Source organism: Salmo trutta, chromosome 2 (assembly GCF_901001165.1).
Source record: "Salmo trutta chromosome 2, fSalTru1.1, whole genome shotgun sequence".
Classification (NCBI taxonomy): Eukaryota; Metazoa; Chordata; class Actinopteri; order Salmoniformes; family Salmonidae; genus Salmo; species Salmo trutta.
In genome coordinates this window covers 40,712,100-40,733,066 of record NC_042958.1, presented here as the reverse complement: position 1 = coordinate 40,733,066, position 20,967 = coordinate 40,712,100, and the positions used below count along the sequence as shown (strand labels likewise).

Genomic DNA, 20,967 nt, shown 5'->3' with positions numbered 1-20,967 from the left:
ATGGTCGTTTCAGTAGGTCTACTTGGCTGAGGCCATATGGTGTTTCAGTAGGTCTACTTGGCTGAGACCATATGGTTGTTTTAGTAGGTCTACTTGGCTGAGGCCATATGGTCGTTTTAGTACGTCTACTTGGCTGAGGCCATATGATGTTTCAGTAGGTCTACTTGGCTGAGGTCATATGGTCGTTTTAGTGGGTCTACTTGGCTGAGGTCATATTGTTGTTTCAGTAGATCTACTTGGCTGAGGCCATATGGTCATTTTAGTAGGTCTACTTGGCTGAGGCCATATGGTCGTTTTAGTAGGTCTACTTGGCTGAGGCCATATGGTCGTTTTAGTAGGTCTACTTGGCTGAGGCCATATGGTCGTTTTAGTAGGTCTACTTGGCTGAGGCCATATGGTCGTTTTAGTAGGTCTACTTGGCTGAGGCCATATGGTCGTTTTAGTAGGTCTACTTGGCTGAGGCCATATGGTCGTTTTAGTAGGTCTACTTGGCTGAGGCCATATGGTTGTTTTAGTAGGTCTACTTTGTCTGTCCGTATAATTATTCAATTTCTGATGACGTCTGTAGTTATGTTATCATCTCTTCTCTCCCAGGCATGTTTACCGACTGACACATCATTATAATGACCCTACCTTCATCTACATCTGTCTGGAGTAAATGCAGGTAGTAGTAGCCAGCCATGCATTAGGCTATTTATTAACCTGTTGTTGAGAATTCAACAGGACTAAGTAAGCAAATCATGTGCATTTGGCGGGTTGTTTAATAACAATAAGAACATCACAATGTGCTCTGAGTGACAGAGCAGTAGTGAAGGAACATCACAATGTGCTCTGAGTGACAGAGCAGTAGTGAAGGAACATCACAATGTGCTCTGAGTGACAGAGCAGTAGTGAAGGAACATCACAATGTGCTCTGAGTGACAGATAATTAGTATCAAATATCAGATAATTAGTACGGTACTAACCGTGGTATATGAGCCTGTTCTATCACCATATTTACTGTGGTATATGTTAAAATAAAAATGAGCCTGTGTATTTACTACCGTATTTACTATGGCATACGAACCTATGTATTTATTACCGTATTTACTATGATAAATGAGCCTGTATATGTGTTACCGTGTTTACAATGGTATATGAGCCTGTTGACAGCCAGAACCACAGGTCTCTGTAGTCTCTGTATGAACTCAGTCGCTGTGTATTACCGTAGTTCCCTTGTATTTCCCTGCTGTAGGAGTATGTTGTATAGATGAGCCTGATTTACCATGATAGATGAGCCTGTTTTACCATATTTACCATGATAGATGAGCCTGTTTTACCATATTTACCATGATAGATGAGCCTGTTTTACCATATTTACCATGATAGATGAGCCTGTTTTACCATACTTACCATGATAGATGAGCCTGTTTTACCATATTTACCATGATAGATGAGCCTGTTTTACCATATTTACCATGATAGATGAGCCTGTTTTACCATATTCACCATGATAGATGAGCCTGTTTTACCAAATTTACCATGATAGATGAGCCCGTTTTACCATATTTACCATGATAGATGAGCCTGTTGACAGCCAGCACTACCAGTCTCTGTAGTCTCTGAATGAACTCAGTCTCTGATGCCCTGATGGGGTTCTCCTGACTCATCCTTCTCTGCATCATCTGGTTCAGCTCATCACTGGCTACAGAACGCATCCTGGTCAGTAGACTGTCTGACTGGGCCAGGGAGAAGCGACGCCGACCTGGGGATACAGGCAACATGTATTATAGAGGTGATTCTAACGTGAGGGCAAAGAAAGTGTTAAATCACACACAGGTGATCCTACAGAGAATGCTTAGTAACTTCCATTACATGCTGCTAGCATATCTTCATCACATGTCAGGCTTGACATGGACTAGATTCTCTGTGGGAATTTTTTACCAGGAATCTACAAGCCATAAGTGTGAACTGAAATCTTCAAACAGGTTAGGGTGAGAACTTTCACATTTGTAGTCTGCACACACACACACGGGCACCAGTAATGTCTGAGTGTACTGGGCGAGTCATGTCTCTCTGCTCTTTCCATGCAGTAGAGCAGAGACTGGGATTATAGGAGGGGTGAGTAGTTCACAGCAAGAGTTAGGGTTCTGGGGGGATAATGTTATCCTCTACACAGACAGAGAGAGGACACTGGGTCCCAGATCCCAGCGTGGCTACCTGAGTCACATAGGAACACATAGGAAGTGGTGTCGGTGGGGGAGGGGAGGGGGGAGGTCTCAGACAGGAAGCAGAAGGGGGGAGGCAGGGGGATCTGGCCGTTCGAACAGTAGTGCTGCCGTGGAATACGGGGAATAATGCTGTCTCTCATAACCATGGCCATGGAACCTTGGAGTGGGGGGATGAAGAGACACAGGTGAGTTGCAGGGTAGATAACAGGTAACACCTGATTAGGAAATGACAAGAATGAAAGACTGGCCATGATAACATCTCAGACTGGTCATGATAACATCTCAGACTGGTCATGATAACATCTCAGACTGGCCAAGATAACATCTCAGACTGGTCAAGATAACATCTTAGACTGGTCATAATAACATCTCAGACTGGTCACGATAACACCTTAGACTGGTCATAACTATTTCACTAAACATCTCAGACTGGTCATGATAACATCTCAGACTGGTCATGATAACATCTCAGACTGGTCATGATAACATCTCAGACTGGCCAAGATAACATCTCAGACTGGCCAAGATAACATCTTAGACTGGTCATAATAACATCTCAGACTGGTCACGATAACACCTTAGACTGGTCATAACTATTTCACTAAACATCTCAGACTGGTCATGATAACATCTCAGACTGGCCAAGATAACATCTCAGACTGGTCAAGATAACATCTTAGACTGGTCATAATAACATCTCAGACTGGTCACGATAACACCTTAGACTGGTCATAACTATTTCACTAAACATCTCAGACTGGTCATGATAACATCTCAGACTGGTCATGATAACATCTCAGACTGGTCATGATAACATCTCAGACTGGCCAAGATAACATCTCAGACTGGCCAAGATAACATCTCAGACTGGTCAAGATAACATCTTAGACTGGTCATAATAACATCTCAGACTGGTCACGATAACACCTTAGACTGGTCATAACTATTTCACTAAACATCTCAGACTGGTCATGATAACATCTCAGACTGGTCATGACAACATCTCAGACTGGTCATGACAACATCTCAGACTGGTCATGACAACATCTCAGACTGGTCATGATAACATCTCAGACTGGTCATGATAACATCTCAGACTGGTCATGACAACATCTCAGACTGGTCATGACAACATCTCAGACTGGTCATGACAACATCTCAGACTGGTCATGATAACATCTCAGACTGGTCATGATAACATCTCAGACTGGTCATGATAACATCTCAGACTGGTCATGATAACATCTCAGACTGGTCATGATAACATCTCAGACTGGTCATGATAACATCTCAGACTGGTCATGATAACATCTCAGACTGGTCATGATAACATCTCAGACTGGTCATGATAACATCTCAGACTGGTCATACAGTTGAAGTCGGAAGTTTACATACACTTAGGTTGGAGTCATTAATACTAGTTTTTCAACCACTCCACAAATGTCTTGTTAACAAACTATAGTTTTGGCAAGTCGGTTAGGACATCTACTTTGTGCATGACACAAGTCATTTTTCCAACAATTGTTTACAGACAGATTATTTCACTTATTATTCACTGTATCACATTTCCAGTGGGTCAGACGTTTACATACACTGAGTTGACTGTGCCTTTAAACAGCTTGGAAAACTCCAGAAAAGGATGTCATGGCTTTAGAAGCTTCTGATAGGCTAATTGACATCATTTGAGTCAATTGGTGGTGTGCCTAAGGATGTATTTCAAGGCCTACCTTCAAACTCAGTACCTCTTTGCTTGACATAATTTGAAAATTAAAAGAAATCAGCCAAGACCTCAGACAAATTTTTTTTTTGAGCTCCACAAGTCTGGTTCTTCCTTCGGAGCAATTTCCAAATGCCTGAAGGTACCATGTTCATCTGTACAAACAATAGTACGCAAGTATAAACACCATGGGACCACGCAGCCGTCATACCGCTCAGGAAGGAGACGCGTTCTGTCTCCTAGAGATGAACGTACTTTGGTGCGAAAAGTGCAAAAACAATCCCAGAACAACAGCAAAGGACCTTGAAGATGCTGGAGGAAACAGGTACGAAAGTATAGTATCTATATCCACAGTAAAACGAGTCCTATATCGACATAACCTGAAAGGCTGCTCAGCAAGGAAGAAGCCACTGCTCCAAAACCGCCATAAAAAAGCCAGACTATGGTTTGCAACTGCACATGGAGACAAAGATCGTACTTTTTGGAGAAATGTCCTCTGGTCTGATGAAACAAAAATAGAACTGTTTGGCCATAATGACCATCGTTATGTTTGGATTAAAAAGGTGGAGGCTTGCAAGCCGAGGAACACCATCCCAACCGTGAAGCACGGGGGTGGCAGCATCATGTTGTGGGGGTGCTTTGCTGCAGGAGGGACTGGTGCACTTCACAAAATACATGGCATCATGAGGTAGGAAGATTATGTGGATATATTGAAGCAACATCTCAAGACATCAGTCAGGAAGTTAAAGCTTGGTCGCAAATGGGTCTTCCAAATGGACAATGACCCCAAACATACTTCCAAAGTTGTGGAAAGATGGCTTAAGGAAAACTAAGTCAAGGTATTGAAGTGGCCATCGCAAAGCCCTGACCTCAATTCTATAGAAAATTTGTGGGCGGAACTGAAAAAGCGTGTGCAAGCAAGGAGGCCTACAAACCTGACTCAGTTACACCAGCTCTGTCAGGAGGAATGGGCCAAAATTCCCCCAATTTATTGTGGGAAGCTTGTGGAAGGCTACCCGAAACGTTTGACCCAAGTTAAACAATTTAAAGGCAATGCTACCAAATACTAATTAAGTGTATGTAAACTTCTGACCCACTGGGAATGTGATGAAAGAAATAAAAGCTGAAATAATTCTCTCAACTATTATTCTGACATTTCACATTCTTAAAATAAAGTGGTGATCCTAACTGACCTAATACAGGGAATTTTTACTAGAATTAAATGTCAGGAATTGTGAAAAACTGAGTTTAAATGTATTTGGCTAAGGTGTATGTAAACTTCTGACTTCAACTGTAACTATTTTCACTAAACATTTCAGACTGGTCATAATAACTACACCGAACAAAAATATATACGCAACATGCAACAATTTCAAAGACTTTACTGAGTTACAGTTCATATAAGGAAATCAGTCAATTGAAATAAATTAATTAGGCCCTCTTCTATGGGTTTCACATGACTGGGAATACAGATATCTGTTGGTCACAGATATTTTAGAACAAAAAGTAGGGGTGTGGATCAGAAAACCAGTCAGTATCTGGTGTGACCACCATTTGAAAGAACTGGGCCTTTTTCAGCTTCCAGGAATTGTGTACAGATCCTTACGACATGGGCCAGTGCATTATCATGATGAAACATGAGGTGATGGCGGCAGATGAATGGCACGACAATCGGCCTCAGGATCTAGTCACGGTATCTCTGTGCATTCAAACTGCCATCGATAAAATGCAATTCTGTTTGTTGTCAGTAGCTTGGATGTACTGCCAAATTCTCTAAAACGACATTGGAGGCAGCTTATTGTAGAGAAATGGGCATTAAATTATCTGGCAACAGCTCTGGTGGACATTCCTGCAGTCAGCACGCCAATTATATTCTCCCTCGACTTGAGACATCTGTAGCACTGTGTTGTGTGACAAAGCTGCACATTTTAGAGTGGCCTTTTATTGTCCACAGCACAAGGTGCACCTGTGTAATGATCATGCTGTGTAATCAGCTTCTTGATATGCCACACCTGTCAGGTGGATGGATTATCTTGACAAAGGAGAAATGCTCACTAACAGGGACGTGAACAATGTTGTCCACAAAATTTGAGAGAAATAAGCTTTTTGTGCATATGGAACATTTCTGGGATCTTTTATTTCAGCTCATGAAACATGGGACCAACACTTTACATGTTGCATTTATATTTTTGTTCAGTATATTTCACTAAACATCTCATTACTACAAAGCAGTTACACCGACAACCACATTGGAAACAGTATTTTGCATTGTGCCATTAATATGTAATTAACCATGACAACTCTAACGGATAGAGCTCTCATTTCCCTTAGATCTGTGGACTGTAAAGTAAACTGGACAACCAAGGAGTATTCTTCTTCAAGACCCTGAGCAACACAGTCCTATGCTATTGGAACTAACTAACTAACTAACTAACTAACTATGGGATATCCTCTCACCTGTGATGGTCTTGGCCCTAACTAACTAACTAACTAACTAACTAACTAACTAACTAACTAACTAACTAACTAACTAACTAACTAACTAACCAACCATGGGATATCCTCTCACCTGTGATGGTCTTGGCCCTAACTAACTAACTAACTAACTAACTAACTAACTAACTAACTAACTAACTAACTAACTAACTAACCAACCAACCATGGGATATCCTCTCACCTGTGATGGTCTTGGTCCTAACTAACTAACTAACTAACTAACTAACTAACTAACTAACTAACTATGGGATATCCTCTCACCTGTGATGGTCTTGGCCCTAACCAACCAACCAACCAACCAACCAACCAACCAACCAACCAACCAACCATGGTATATCCTCTCACCTGTGTTGGTACTGGCACTAACTACCTAACTATGGGATATCCTCTCACCTGTGGTATTGGCCCTAACCAACCAACCAACCAACCAACCAACCAACCAACCAACCAACCAACCAACCATGGGTTATCCTCTCACCTGTGATGCTTTTGGCCCTAACTAACCAACCAACCAACCAACCATGGGGTATCCTGTCACCGGTGATGGTCTTGGCCCTAACTAACTAACTAATTAACTAAACATGGGATATCCCCTCACCTGCGATGCTCTTGGCCCCAACTAACCAAGCATGGGATATCCTCTCACCTGCGATGCTCTTGGCCCCAACTAACCAAGCATGGGACATTCTCACACCTGCAATGCTCTTGGCCCCAACTAACCAAGCATGGGATATCCTCTCACCTGCAATGCTCTTGGCCCCAACTAACCAAGCATGGGATATCCTCTCACCTGCGATGCTCTTGGCCCCAACTAACCAAGCATGGGATATCCTCTCACCTGCGATGCTCTTGCGTTTCTGGTAGATGGCATGGTGAGAAGAGGTGGGCACGTTGACAGAGCTACTCAGCTTCTGAGGGTCCTGATTAGCTGTCGTCTTTATGAACTCAATAGCTGATTGGAGGACGCGGAACTGCAGGGCCACTGCCATCTCTACAGAAGGAGAGGGAATGAGTAGATTCAGTACCAGTCAAGACACACCTACTCATTCAAGGGTAGAATAACATTGAAGACGTCAAAACTATGAAATAACCCATATCAGCTTCATGAGGAATGCTTTCCCATGCTTTACTATACCTACCATCTGCCCTATATAATATACACTACCGATCAAAAGTTTGGTGTCACTTAGAAATGTCCTTGTTTTTGAAATCAACATTTCTTTCCTATAAAATAACATCAAATTGATCAGAAATACAGTGTAGACATTGTTAATGTTGTAAATGACTATTTTAGCTGGAAACAGAAGATTTTTTAATGGAATATCTACATAGGCGTTCAGAGGCCCATTATCAGCAACCATCACTCCTGTGTTCCAATGGCACATTGTGTTAGCTAATCCAAGTTTAGCATTTTAAAAGGCTAATTGATAATTAGAAAACCCTTTTGCAATTATGTTAGCACAGCTGAAAACTGTTGTACTGATTATGAAGCAATAAAACCGGCCTTCTTTAGACTAGTTGAGTATCTGGAGCATCAGCATTTGTGGGTTTGATTACAGGCTCAAAATGGCCAGAAACAAAGAACTTTCTTCTGAAACTCGTCAGTCTATTCTTGTTCCGAGAAATTAATCAAATCAAAGTTTATGTGTCACGTGCGCCGAATACAACCTTACAGTGAAATGCTTACTTACAGGTTCTAACCAATAGTGCAAAAAAAAGGTGTGTGTGTAAGTAAAGAAATAAAACAACAGTAAAAAGACATTTGAAAATAACAGTAGCGAGGCAATATACAGACACCGGTTAGTCGGACTGATTGCGGTAGTATGTACACGTAGGTATGGTTAAAGTGACTATGCATATATGATAAACAGAGAGTAGCAGTAGCGTAAAAGAGGGGTTGGCGGGTGGTGGGTGGGACACAATGCAGATAGCCCGGTTAGCTAATGTGCGGGAGCACTGGTTGGTCGGGCCAATTGAGGTAGTATGTACATGAATGTATAGTTAAATTGACTATGCATATATGATAAACAGAGAGTAGCAGCAGCGTAAAAGAGGGGTTTGGGGGGGGGGGGGGCACACAATGCAAATAGTCCGGGTAGCCATTTGGTTGCCTGTTCAGGAGTCTTATGGCTTGGGGGTAAAAACTGTTGAGAAGCCTTTTTGTCCTAGACTTGGCGCTCCGGTACCGGTTGCCATGCAGTAGTAGAGAGAACAGTCTATGACTGGGGTGGCTGGGGTCTTTGACAATTTTTAGGGCCTTCCTCTGACACCGCCTGGTGTAGAGGTCCTGGATGGCAGGCAGCTTAGCCTCAGTGATGTATTGGGCCGTACACACTACCCTCTGAAGTGCCTTGCGGTCGGAGGCGGAGCAATTGCCGGACCAGGCAGTGATGCAACCGGTCAGGATGCTCTCGATGTTGCAGCTGTAGAACCTTTTGAGGATCTCAGGACCCATGCCAAATATTTTTTGTTTCCTGAGGGGGAATAGGCTTTGTCGTGCCTTCTTCACGACTGTCTTGGTGTGTTTGGACCGTGTTAGTTTGTTGGTGATGTGGACACCAAGGAACTTGAAGCTCTCAACCTGCTCCACTACAGCCCCGTCGATGAGAATGGGGGCGTGTTCGGTCCTCTTTTTCCTGTATTCCACAATCATCTCCTTAGTCTTGGTTACATTGAGGGATAGGTTGTTATTCTGGCACCACACGGCCAGGTCTCTGACCTCCTCCCTATCGTCGTTGATCAGGCCTACCACTGTTGTGTCATCTGCAAACTTAATGATGGTGTTGGAGTCGTGCCTGGCCATGCAGTCATGGCCCGTCAGGAAGTCCAGGATCCAGTTGGAGAGGGAGGTGTTTAGTCCCAGGTTCCTTAGCTTAGTGATGAGCTTTGAGGGTACTATGGTGTTGAACGCTGAGCTGCAGTCAATGAACAACATTCTCTCATAGGTGTTCCTTTTGTCCAGGTGGGAAAGGGCAGTGTGCAGCGCAATAGAGATTGCATCATCTGTGGATCTGTTTGGGCGGTATGCAAATTGAAGTGGGTCTAGGGTTTCTGGGATAATAGTATTGATGCCATTATCAACCTTTCAAAGCACTTCATGGCTACAGACTTGAGTGCTACGGGTCGGTAGTCATTTAGGCAGGTTTCCTTTGTGTTCTTGGGCACAGGGACTATGGTGGTCTGCTTGAAACATGTTGGTATTACAGACTCAATCAGGGGCATGTTGAAAATGTGGGAGAGCTTCGTACACGTCTCTGTGCGTAGAGTACAGGTGATCTACAATTTTTTTCCCTCTGGTTGCACATTTAACATGTTGATAGAAATTTGGTAGAACTGATTTAAGTTTCCCTGCATTAAAGTCTCCGGCCACTAGGAGCGCCGCATCTGGGTGAGTGGTTTCCTGTTTGCTTATTTCCTTATACAGCTGACTGAGTGCGGTCTTAGTGCCAGTATCTGTCTGTGGTGGTAAATAAACAGCCACGAAAAGTAAAGCTGAGAACTCTCTAGGCAAGTAGTGTAGCCTGCAATTTATCACAATATACCTTACTTCAGGCGAACAAAATCTAGAGGATTCCTTAGATTCCGTGCACCAGCTGTTGTTTACAAATATGCACAGACCACCCCCCCTCGTCTTACCGGAGTGTGCTGTTCTATCTTGCCGGTGCAGCATATATCTCGCTAGCTGAATATCCATGTCGTCATTCAGCCACGATTCCGTGAAACATAGGATATTACAGTTTTTGATGTCCCGTTGGTAGGATATTTGTGATTGTACCTCATCTAATTTATTGTCCAACGATTGCACGTTGGCGAGTAATATTGACGGTAACGGCAGCTTTCCTACTCGCCTTCTGCGGGTCCTGACCAGGCATCCGGCTCTTCGTCCTCTGTACCTGCGTCACTTCCTCTTGCGAATAACTGGCATGTCAGCCCCGCCGGGTGTTCGGAGAATGTCCTGTGCGTCCTGCTTGTTGAAGAAAAGATCTTTGTCTAATCCGAGGTGAGTGATCGCTGTCCTGATATCCGGAAGCTCTTTTCTGCAGTAAGATACGGTTGCAGAAACATTATGTACAAAATAAGTTACAAATAACACGATAAAACACATAACACAATTGGTTGGGCGCCGTAAAACTGCTGCCATTTCTTCCGGCGCCATTTTAGAACATGAAGGCTAATCCATGTGAGAAATTGCCAAGAAACTGAAGATCTCGTACAAAGCTGTGTACTACTCCCTTCACAGAACAGCGCAAACTGGCTCAAACCAGAATAGAAAGAGGAGTGGGAGGCCCCGGTGCACAACTGAACAAGAGGACAAGTACATTAGTGTCTAGTTTGAGAAACAGACGTCTCACAAGTCCTCAACTGGCAGCTTCATTAAATAGTACCCATAAAACACCAGTCTCAACGTCAACAGTGAAGAGGTGACTCCGGGATGCTGGCCTTCTAGGCAGAGTTGCAAAGAAGAAGCCATATCTCAGACTGGCCAATAAAAAGAAAAGACTAAGACGGGCAAAAAACACAGACACTGGACAGAGTAAGATTGGAAAAAAGTGTTATGGACACGAATCTAAGATTGAGGTGTTTGGATCACAAAGAAGAACATTCGTGAGACGCAAATAAAATGAAAAGATAATGGAGGAGTGAACCATCTGTCAAGCATGGTGGAGGCAATGTGATGGTCTGGGGGTGCTTTGGAGGTGGTAAAGTGGGAGATTTGTACAGGGTAAAATGGATCCTGAAGAAGGAAGGCTATCACTCCATTTTGCAACGGCATGCCATACCTGTGGACGGCGCTTAATTGGAGCCAATTTCCTCCTGCAACAGAACAATGACCCAAAGCACAGCTCCAAACTATGCAAGAACTATTTAGGGAAGAAGCAATCAGCTGGTATTCTGTCTATAATGGAGTGGCCAGCACAGTCACCGGCTCTCAACCCTATTGAGCTGTTGTGGGAGCAACTTGACCGTATGCTACGTAAGAAGTGCCCATCAAGCCAATCCAACTTGTGGGAGGTGCTTCAGGAAGCATGGGGTGAAATCTCTTTAGATTACCTCAAATTGACAACTAGAATGCCAAAGGTCTGCAAGGCTGTAATTGCTGCAAATGGAGGATTATTTGACGAAAGAAAAGGTTGAAGGACAATTATTATGTATAACCTTGTCAATGTCTTCACTACATTTCATATTCATTTTGCAACTCATTTCATGTATGTTTTCATAGAAAACAAGGACATTTCTTAGTGACCCCAAACTTCTGAATGGAAGTGCATATACTCTACCAGGCTATACTATACCTACCCTATATAATATATGTACTCTACCAGGCTATAATATACCTACCCTGTATAATATATATACTCTACCAGGCTATACTATACCTCCCCTATTTAATATATACACTCTACCAGGATATAATATACCTACCCTGTATAATATATATATACTCTACCAGGCTATACTATACCTCCCCTATATAATATATATACTCTACCAGGCTATACTATACCTCCCCTCTACCCTATATAATATATATACTCTACCAGGCTATACTATACCTCCCCTATATAATATATATACTCTACCAGGCTATACTATACCTCTCCTCTACCCTATATAATCAACAACCAATTTGACAGAGCTTGAAGAATTTAAATAATAATGTGTAAATGTTGCACAATCCAGGTGTGCAAAGCTCTTAGAGCCTTACACAGAAAGACTCACAGCTCTTACAGCGTTACACAGAAAGACTCACAGCTCTTAGAGCCTTACACAGAAAGACTCACAGCTCTTACAGCGTTACACAGAAAGACTCACAGCTCTTAGAGCCTTACACAGAAAGACTCACAGCTCTTAGAGCCTTACCCAGAAAGACTCACAGCTCTTAGAGCCTTACACAGAAAGACTCACAGCTCTTAGGGCCTTACCCAGAAAGACTCACAGCTCTTAGGGCCTTACCCAGAAAGACTCACAGCTCTTAGGGCCTTACCCAGAAAGACTCACAGCTCTTAGGGCCTTACCCAGAAAGACTCACAGCTCTTAGGGCCTTACCCAGAAAGACTCACAGCTCTAAGAACCTTACCCAGAAAGACTCACAGCTCTTAGGGCCTTACCCAGAAAGACTCACAGCTCTTAGGGCCTTACCCAGAAAGACTCACAGCTCTTAGGGCCTTACCCAGAAAGACTCACAGCTCTAAGAACCTTACCCAGAAAGACCCACAGCTCTTAGGACCTTACCCAGAAAGACTCACAGCTCTTAGGGCCTTACCCAGAAAGACTCACAGCTCTTAGTGCCTTACCCAGAAAGACTCACAGCTCTTAGGGCCTTACCCAGAAAGATTCACAGCTGTAATCACTGTCTGAGGTGCTTATACAAAGTATTGGCTCAGGGGTAAATTAGATATTTCTGTATTTCATTTTCAATACATTAGCAAAAATTATGGGGCATTGTGTGTAGATGGGTGAGAAAAAAATAAATTTAATCCATTTTAAATTTAGACTGTAACACAACAAAATGTGGAATAAGTCAAGGGGTATGAATACTTTCTGAAGGAACTGAACATGTACAGTAGAGTCGTCTACAATCCTGAAGTATTGAGAACCATGCTATACTGTACCATAGTACCCAACTCTCTAATATAGGTACCAGGCTATATCTCATCACAGTACCCTACTCTCTAATATAGGTACCAGGCTATATCTTACCCCGAGTTCATCTCATCACAGTACCCTACTCTCTAATATAGGTACCAGGCTATATCTCATCACAGTACCCTACTCTCTAATATAGGTACCAGGCTATATCTTACCCCGAGTTCATCTCATCACAGTACCCTACTATCTAATATAGGTACCAGGCTATATCTTACCCCGAGTTCATCTCATCACAGTACCCTACTCTCTAATATAGGTACCAGGCTATATCTTACCCTGGGTTCGTCTCATCACAGTACCCTACTATCTAATATAGGTACCGGGCTATATTTTACCCTGGGTTCGTCTCATCTTGGACGTCTCCATGAAGCCCAGTAGTGTGATTAGGTCCTCTATGATCCTGAAGTATTGAGCACCAGAGGAGGAACAGGAATGGATGGTCACCGCGACCAACAGCTGTTGGATGTCGACCACTAGCAGTTTGTAGTCGTTCAGAGGTATACTGAGGAGAGAAATTGATTGAGACACAGACAGAGAGCAGCGTGTGAGCCATGCTACGTAACCCCTGGCAAACACTTCCATCGTTCTACTGAGAAAAACATCACTGGTGTTTTTCTCAGTAGCATCACTGGTGTTTTTCTCAGTAGCACGCATTCTAGTTTCAAATGATTCCATGCAACAAAATCTCTGAGTGGGGCAGCTACATATTCATCTACTGTAAATTCCGGACTATAAGCCGCAACTTTCTTCCCAGGCTTTGAACCTCGCGGCTTAAACAATGATGCGGTTAATATATGGATTTTTCCCGCTTTCAAATTTTTTTCAAAAAAAAAACACATTCTGTGACGTGCTCCGTTTTTTGGCGGCATGAAGCTTTCATTAGACCAATGAAATTGCCGAACGGGTTAAGGTCAAACAACTTTTTTGTTTACTGTTTAGATTAAATCAAGCGCTCTCAAACTTCCCATCATTCTGATTACGGTAGTCATTTTGTCACCCTCATCATGGCAAAGACACAGAGAAATGCATATGATGTAGCTTTCAAGTTGAAGGCGATTGATCTGGCTGTTGGAAAAGGAAATAGAGCTGCTGCACGGGAGCTTGGTCTTAATGAGTCGATGATAAGACGTTGAAAACAGCAGCGTGAGGAATTGACTCAGTGCAAAAAGATAACTACCGGTAAAGCTTACTGCTAATTATTATTTTTTTGTTACAAGCCGTGTTTCGTTAAAGCCTATTTATTTTTGTTACAAGCCGTGTTTCGTTAAAGCCTGTGTAAAGTTAATTTGTTACAATGTACCAGTAGGCACCTGCGGCTTATAGACATGTGCGGCTTAACCTCTTGACGGTCGCCTAGGATGGGGACGCTACAGCGATTTTTGAAAATAATTCGTGCCCATTTTAAACGGCCTCCTACTCAAACTCAGAAGCTAGGATATGCATATAATTAATAATTGTGGATAGAAAACACCCTAAAGTTTCTAAAACTGTTTGAATGGTGTCTGTGAGTATAACAGAACTCATATGGCAGTCAAAACCCCGAGACAGATCGTAACAGGAAGTGGAATTCTGAATTGCGGACTCAACTTCATCACTTTGCCTATAAATCACACCGTGAGCAATGGTTCATTGAGCACTTCCTATTGCTTCCACTAGATGTCCCCAGTCTTTACAAAGTGGTTTGAGCCTTCTACTGTGAAAACTGACACAATGAGAGTCTGTGGAACGTGGTCACATGAGGAGGGCCATCACCATTATGACGCCGGCGCCCCTGGCTACCCTCCCCTTTTGAAACGTTTGAAAGACAATGCAATCGTCCCCATTGAATGTTATTGGAGCTCTGGTTGAAAAAGGCCCTAAAGATTTATGTTATACAACGTTTGACATGTTTGAACGAACCTAAAAAAAAAAAAGAGGAGTCCCGCGGCCGACGGAGCTTTTGGAGCAGCCTTCAGAACGCGCTAACAAGAACAAGCTATTGGGACGTAAAGGATTAACTTTTTTGAACGAAAATACATTTGTTGTGGACCTGGGATTCCTGGAATTGCTTTCTGATGAAGATAATCAAAGGTAAGGGATTATTGACAATAGTATACAAGAGTAGATTTGATATGCGAATGTTCCAAGATGGCGCTGACCTGTAACGGTAGCCTATTGTTCTGAGTATCGCATCCCCTTTTATCGCAAAGTGTGATTACCCAGTAAAGTTATTTTTAAATCTGGCATTACAGGTGCTTTCAAGAGATATTCATCTATAAATCTTAGAATGACAATATTACATTTTAAAAATGTTTTCGAATAGTAATTTAGTCAATTGTAGCGCTGTTTCACCGGATGCATTTGAGGGAAAATAGTTAGTCAACGTCACGTGCCGATGTAAAATGCTGTTTTTATATATAAATATGAACTTTATCGAACAAAAGAATGCATGTATTGTGTAACATGATGTCCTAGGAGTGTCATCTGATGAAGATTGTCAAAGGTTAGTGCTGCATTTAGCTGTTTTTTGGTTATTTGTGATGCATGTGGTTGGTCGGAAAATGGCTATGTGGCTACTTTTACGATATACTCCTCTAACATAATCTAATGTTTTCTTTTGCTGTAAAGCCTTTTTGAAATCGGACAACGTGGTTCGATTCAGGAGAGGTGTATCTATAAAACGATATAACATAGTCCTATATTTGAAAAAAATAATAATAATAATTTCGTTATGCTAATGGGGATAGGATTTTTCGCTGGATGTCCGCTGGATGTCAGCCCGACCAGGAGTTAATAGTCTGGAAATTACGGTATATATTATATAGCAGATATAAATCTCTGTGTGACGCAGACCATCGTTATGTTTGGAGGAAAAAGGGGGAGGTTTGCAAGCCGAAGAACTCCATCCCAACCGTGAAGCACGGGGGTGGCAGCATCGTGTTGTGGGGGTGCTTTGCTGCAGGAGGGACTGGGCACTTCACAAAATAGATGACATCATGAGGATGGAAAATTATGTGGATATATTGAAGCAACATCTCAAGACATCAGTCAGGAAGTTAAAGCTTGGTCGCAAATGGGTCTTCCAAATGGACAATAACCCCAAGCATACTTCTAAAGTTCTGGCAAAATGGCTTAAGGACAACAAAGTCAAGGTATTGAAGTGGCCATCACAAAGCTCTGACCTCAATCCTTTAGAACATTTTGGGCAGAACTGAAAATCGTGTGCGAGCAAAGAGGCCTACAAACCTGACTAAGTTACACCAGCTCTGTCAGGAGGAATGGGCCAAAATTCACCCAATTTATTGTGGGAAGCTTGTGGAAGGCTACCCGAAACGTTTGACCCAAGTTAAACAATTTACAGGCAATGCTACCAAATACTAATTGAGTGTATGTAAACTTCTGACCCACTGGGAATGTGATGAAAGAAATAAAAGCTGAAATAAATAATTCTCTACTATTATTCTGACATTTCACATTCTTCAAATAAAGTGGTGATCCTAACTGACCTAAGACAGGGACTTTTACTAGGATTAAATGTCAGGAAATGTGAAAAACTGAGTTTAAATATATTTGGCAAAGGTGTATGTACTCACCCATGCTCCATGCCGTTGAGTGTAGACAGGGTATTGAAGAGGACGTAGAGCAGGCCGTGGTCCAGCAGTATGTCAGCCAGTTTGGGACAGGCGTTGACGAGCTGCAGTAGCATACAGAGCACGTTGTGGACCAGACTGTTCTCACACAGACTGTTCTCTATTAAACCCAGCACTGGGATGATACAACGCTTCCTGAAGGGACTGATGGTCTCCATGTCCTCCTGGTCTAGACTGGAAAATACAACAAGAATAAACACAACACTGACACCCTCATATTGTTTCTATTTCATATCCGGCTCCTCCAGGCCTTGCTCCCTCCCCTCCCTGTACTGACTCCTCCTCCAGGCCTTGCTCCCTCCCCTCCCTGTACTGACTCCTCCTCCAGGCCTTGCTCCCTCCCCTCCCTGTACTGACTCCTCCTCCAGGCCTTGCTCTCTCCCCTCCCTGTACTGACTCCTCCTCCAGGCCTTGCTCCCTCCCCTCCCTGTACTGACTCCTCCTCCAGGCCTTGCTCCCTCCCCTCCCTGTACTGACTCCTCCTCTCCCCTCCCTGTACTAACTCCTCCTCCAGGCCTTGCTCTCTCCCCTCCCTGTACTAACTCCTCCTCCAGGCCTTGCTCCCTCCCCTCCCTGTACTAACTCCTCCTCTCCCCTCCCTGTACTGACTCCTCCTCCAGGCCTTGCTCCCTCCCCTCCCTGTACTGACTCCTCCTCCAGGCATTGCTCTCTCCCCTCCCTGTACTGACTCCTCCTCCAGGCCTTGCTCCCTCCCCTCCCTGTACTAACTCCTCCTCTCCCATCCCTGTACTGACTCATCCTCCAGGCCTTGCTCCCTCCCCTCCCTGTACTGACTCCTCCTCCAGGCATTGCTCTCTCCCCTCCCTGTACTGACTCCTCCTCCAGGCCTTGCTCCCTCCCCTCCCTGTACTGACTCCTCCTCCAGGCATTGCTCTCTCCCCTCCCTGTACTGACTCCTCCTCCAGGCCTTGCTCCCTCCCCTCCCTGTACTGACTCCTCCTCCAGGCCTTGCTCCCTCCCCTCCCTGTACTGACTCCTCCTCCAGGCCTTGCTCCCTCCCCTCCCTGTACGTACTCCTCCTCGAGGCCGACAGGTCGTCCAAACAGCATCTCCAGGAAGACCTCCAGCAGGCCCTGAGTCCCCTGGTGCAGGTACAGCTGATTGGCTAAGAGACTGAAGCCATGGTTCTTCAGGAACTTCTCCTTCTGCTCCTTAAACGCTCGGCTGAAGTAGGCATCCAGGAGCTGGAGAAAAGGAGAGACAGTAAGCTGTCAAGAGCTAACCTAACATACTGGCATCCAGGAGCTAGAGAGAGGAGATAACATACTGGCATCCAGGAGCTAGAGAGGAGATAACATACTGGCATCCAGGAGCTGGAGAGAGATAATAACATACTGGTATCCAGGAGCTGGAGAGAGATAATAACATAATGGCATCCAGGAGCTGTAAAGAGGAGAAAGGAGATAACCCAACATAATGTCATCCAGGACCTACAGGGAGACTAGTACAAGGAGTGAGACACAGCAGCATTATGTCTAAAAGAACATGAGATCCCTGCTGAAGGCTGGGTTGAGGAAGGTGTCTAGGAGCTGGGACATAACTGCAACATAACACACAGTGGAAATGTGTTGGCCTGCGCCTTCCTTAGTGTGCGTACGCATACAAGAGCCCTCACCTTCATAACCCCCTGCTGTATAAGGGGAGAGGAGTGGTTGACGAGGACGATAAGAGCTTCAGGTTGGACCAGCTTATCCATCACCTCCTCCAGCATCAGGTCTGGTAGTAGTAGCAGAACCCCTCTCAACAGGTCATATAGACCATAGCATATTAACACCAGGCAGTCCTCTGTACTGGACCTGTAATATTAGATTAATAATAACCTCATGTCATTACGAATCACATACAATCAATCATTATATTGTTACTCTACAATTCTACAACCTGAATATGGTTGTATTTGACAGTGTTGATGAAATAACGTCAGCTTGCTGCACCGCTCTTAGTTCTATTTATAGTTATATTATTTAGTTATATTTTGACGTTGGGAGGTGGTAACATTTGGAGGCGTTTCCATGCATTGGACCAATCAAAATCAACATGATACCCTGGTCATTTTCACCTCCAGATCTGTGGCTTTCTACTCCAAAAACCCTGGCTTTCTACTCCTCTAACCCTGGCTTTCTACTCCTCTAACCCTGGCTTTCTACTCCAAAAACCCTGGCTTTCTACTCCAAAAACCCTGGCTTTCTACTCCAAAAACCCTGGCTTTCTACTCCAAAAACCCTGGCTTTCTAAAAACCCTGGCTTTCTACTCCTATAACCCTGGCTTTCTACTCCTATAACCCTGGCTTTCTACTCCTATAACCCTGGCTTTCTACTCATATAAGCCTGGCTTTCTACTCCTATAACCCTGGCTTTCTACTTCTATAACCCTGGCTTGTCAGTTGACGTTTGAAGCGCCGTTCTGCCCACAGAGCAGTGACAGTTCTATTGAGCAGCGACCACTTCAGACCAAGGAAGTATTGACATTATACTCACTCTAATCATGGTACATTCTCTGAGTAAATAGTCTGGAACTTTTAAACTATATATGGTAGAGAAAGGGTTTGCTAATGCAATTATCTATCTATTTTCCAAAATATTTAATTAAATAATCATTTTATGGGTGAACATTCAACATATAGGTCATCTACAAGACCCTGCTAGGTAAAGTCCCCCCTTATCTCAGCTCGCTGGTCACCATAGCAGCACGCGCTCCAGCAGGTATATCTCTCTGGTCACCCCCAAAGCCAATTCCTCCTTCCAGTTCTCTGCTGCCAATGACTGGAACGAACTGCAAAAATCTCTGAAACTGGAAACACTTATCTCCCTCACTAGCTTTAAGCACCAGCTGTCAGAACAGCTCACTGCACCTGTACATAGCCCATCTATAATTTAGCCCAAACAACTACCCCTTCCCCTACTGAATTTATTTATTTTGCTCCTTTGCACCCCAGTATTTCTACTTTGCACATCCATCTACTGCAAATCTATAATTCCCATGTTTTACTTGCTATATTGTATTTACTTCGCCACCATGGTCTATTTATTGCCTTTACCTCCCTTATCTCACCTCATTTGCTCACTTTGTATATTAACTTATTTTCTACTGTATTATTGACTGTATGTTTGTTTTACTCCATGTGTAACTCTGTGTTGTTGTTTGTGTCGAACTGCTTTGCTTTATCTTGGCCAGGTCGCAGTTGTAAATGACAAATTGTTTTCAACTGGCCTACCTGGTTAAATAAAGGTGAAATAAAAATTAAAAAAAATATAAACGCCAGCCAGTTCTCTAGACCTGTAATCAGAATAATACTAAATATCAAATCGATTGGAAACATCACCTGAACACGATTAGATTTTAAAAACCTCTTGATCACAATCAGATTTTTAATATTGCTAATATCACTCATTAAGGAAGGATTGCCACTGCTTTGCAGGGAGTCTTAAGAGAAGTCTGTCCATAATAAAGGCGCTGCTCTACCTTCTTAACAACACTATCAACAAGGCAGGTCCTACAGGCCCTAGTTTCTACCTTCTTAACAGCACTATCAACAAGGCAGGTCCTACAGGCCCTAGTTTCTACCTTCTTAACAGCACTATCAACAAGGCAGGTCCTACAGGCCCTAGTTTCTACCTTCTTAACAGCACTAACAACAAGGCAGGTCCTACAGGCCCTAGTTTCTACCTTCTTAACAACACTATCAACAAGGCAGGTCCTACAGGCCCTAGTTTCTACCTTCTTAACAGCACTAACAACAAGGCAGGTCCTACAGGCCTTAGTTTCTACTTTCTTAACAGCACTATCAACACGGCAGGTCCTACAGGCCCTAGTTTCTACCTTCTTAACAGCACTAACAACAAGGCAGGTCCTACAGGCCCTAGTTTCTACCTTCTTAACAGCACTATCAACAAGGCAGGTCCTACAGGCCCTAGTTTCTACCTTCTTAACAACACTATCAACAAGGCAGGTCCTACAGGCCCTAGTTCCTACCTTCTTAACAGCACTAACAACAAGGCAGGTCCTACAGGCCCTAGTTTCTACCTTCTTAACAGCACTATCAACAAGGCAGGTCCTACAGGCCCTAGTTTCTACCTTCTTAACAGCACTATCAACAAGGCAGGTCCTACAGGCCTTAGTTTCTACCTTCTTAACAGCACTATCAACACGGCAGGTCCTACAGGCCCTAGTTTCTACCTTCTTAACAGCACAAACAACAAGGCAGGTCCTACAGGCCTTAGTTTCTACCTTCTTAACAGCACT

General features: G+C 43.5%; 1 protein-coding gene across 1 annotated transcript in view; it reads right to left on the bottom strand.

Annotated features, from left to right (window-relative positions):
• Nucleotides 1–20,967, bottom strand: part of lyst (lysosomal trafficking regulator) — a 153,211-nt gene that overhangs the window by 49,178 nt on the left and 83,066 nt on the right. Inside the window, 6 exon segments of the mRNA XM_029701898.1 lie at nucleotides 1,553–1,744; nucleotides 7,262–7,414; nucleotides 13,410–13,576; nucleotides 16,647–16,877; nucleotides 17,739–17,908; nucleotides 18,340–18,520. Of these exon segments, the coding sequence (XP_029557758.1) occupies nucleotides 1,553–1,744; nucleotides 7,262–7,414; nucleotides 13,410–13,576; nucleotides 16,647–16,877; nucleotides 17,739–17,908; nucleotides 18,340–18,520 (1,094 nt within the window).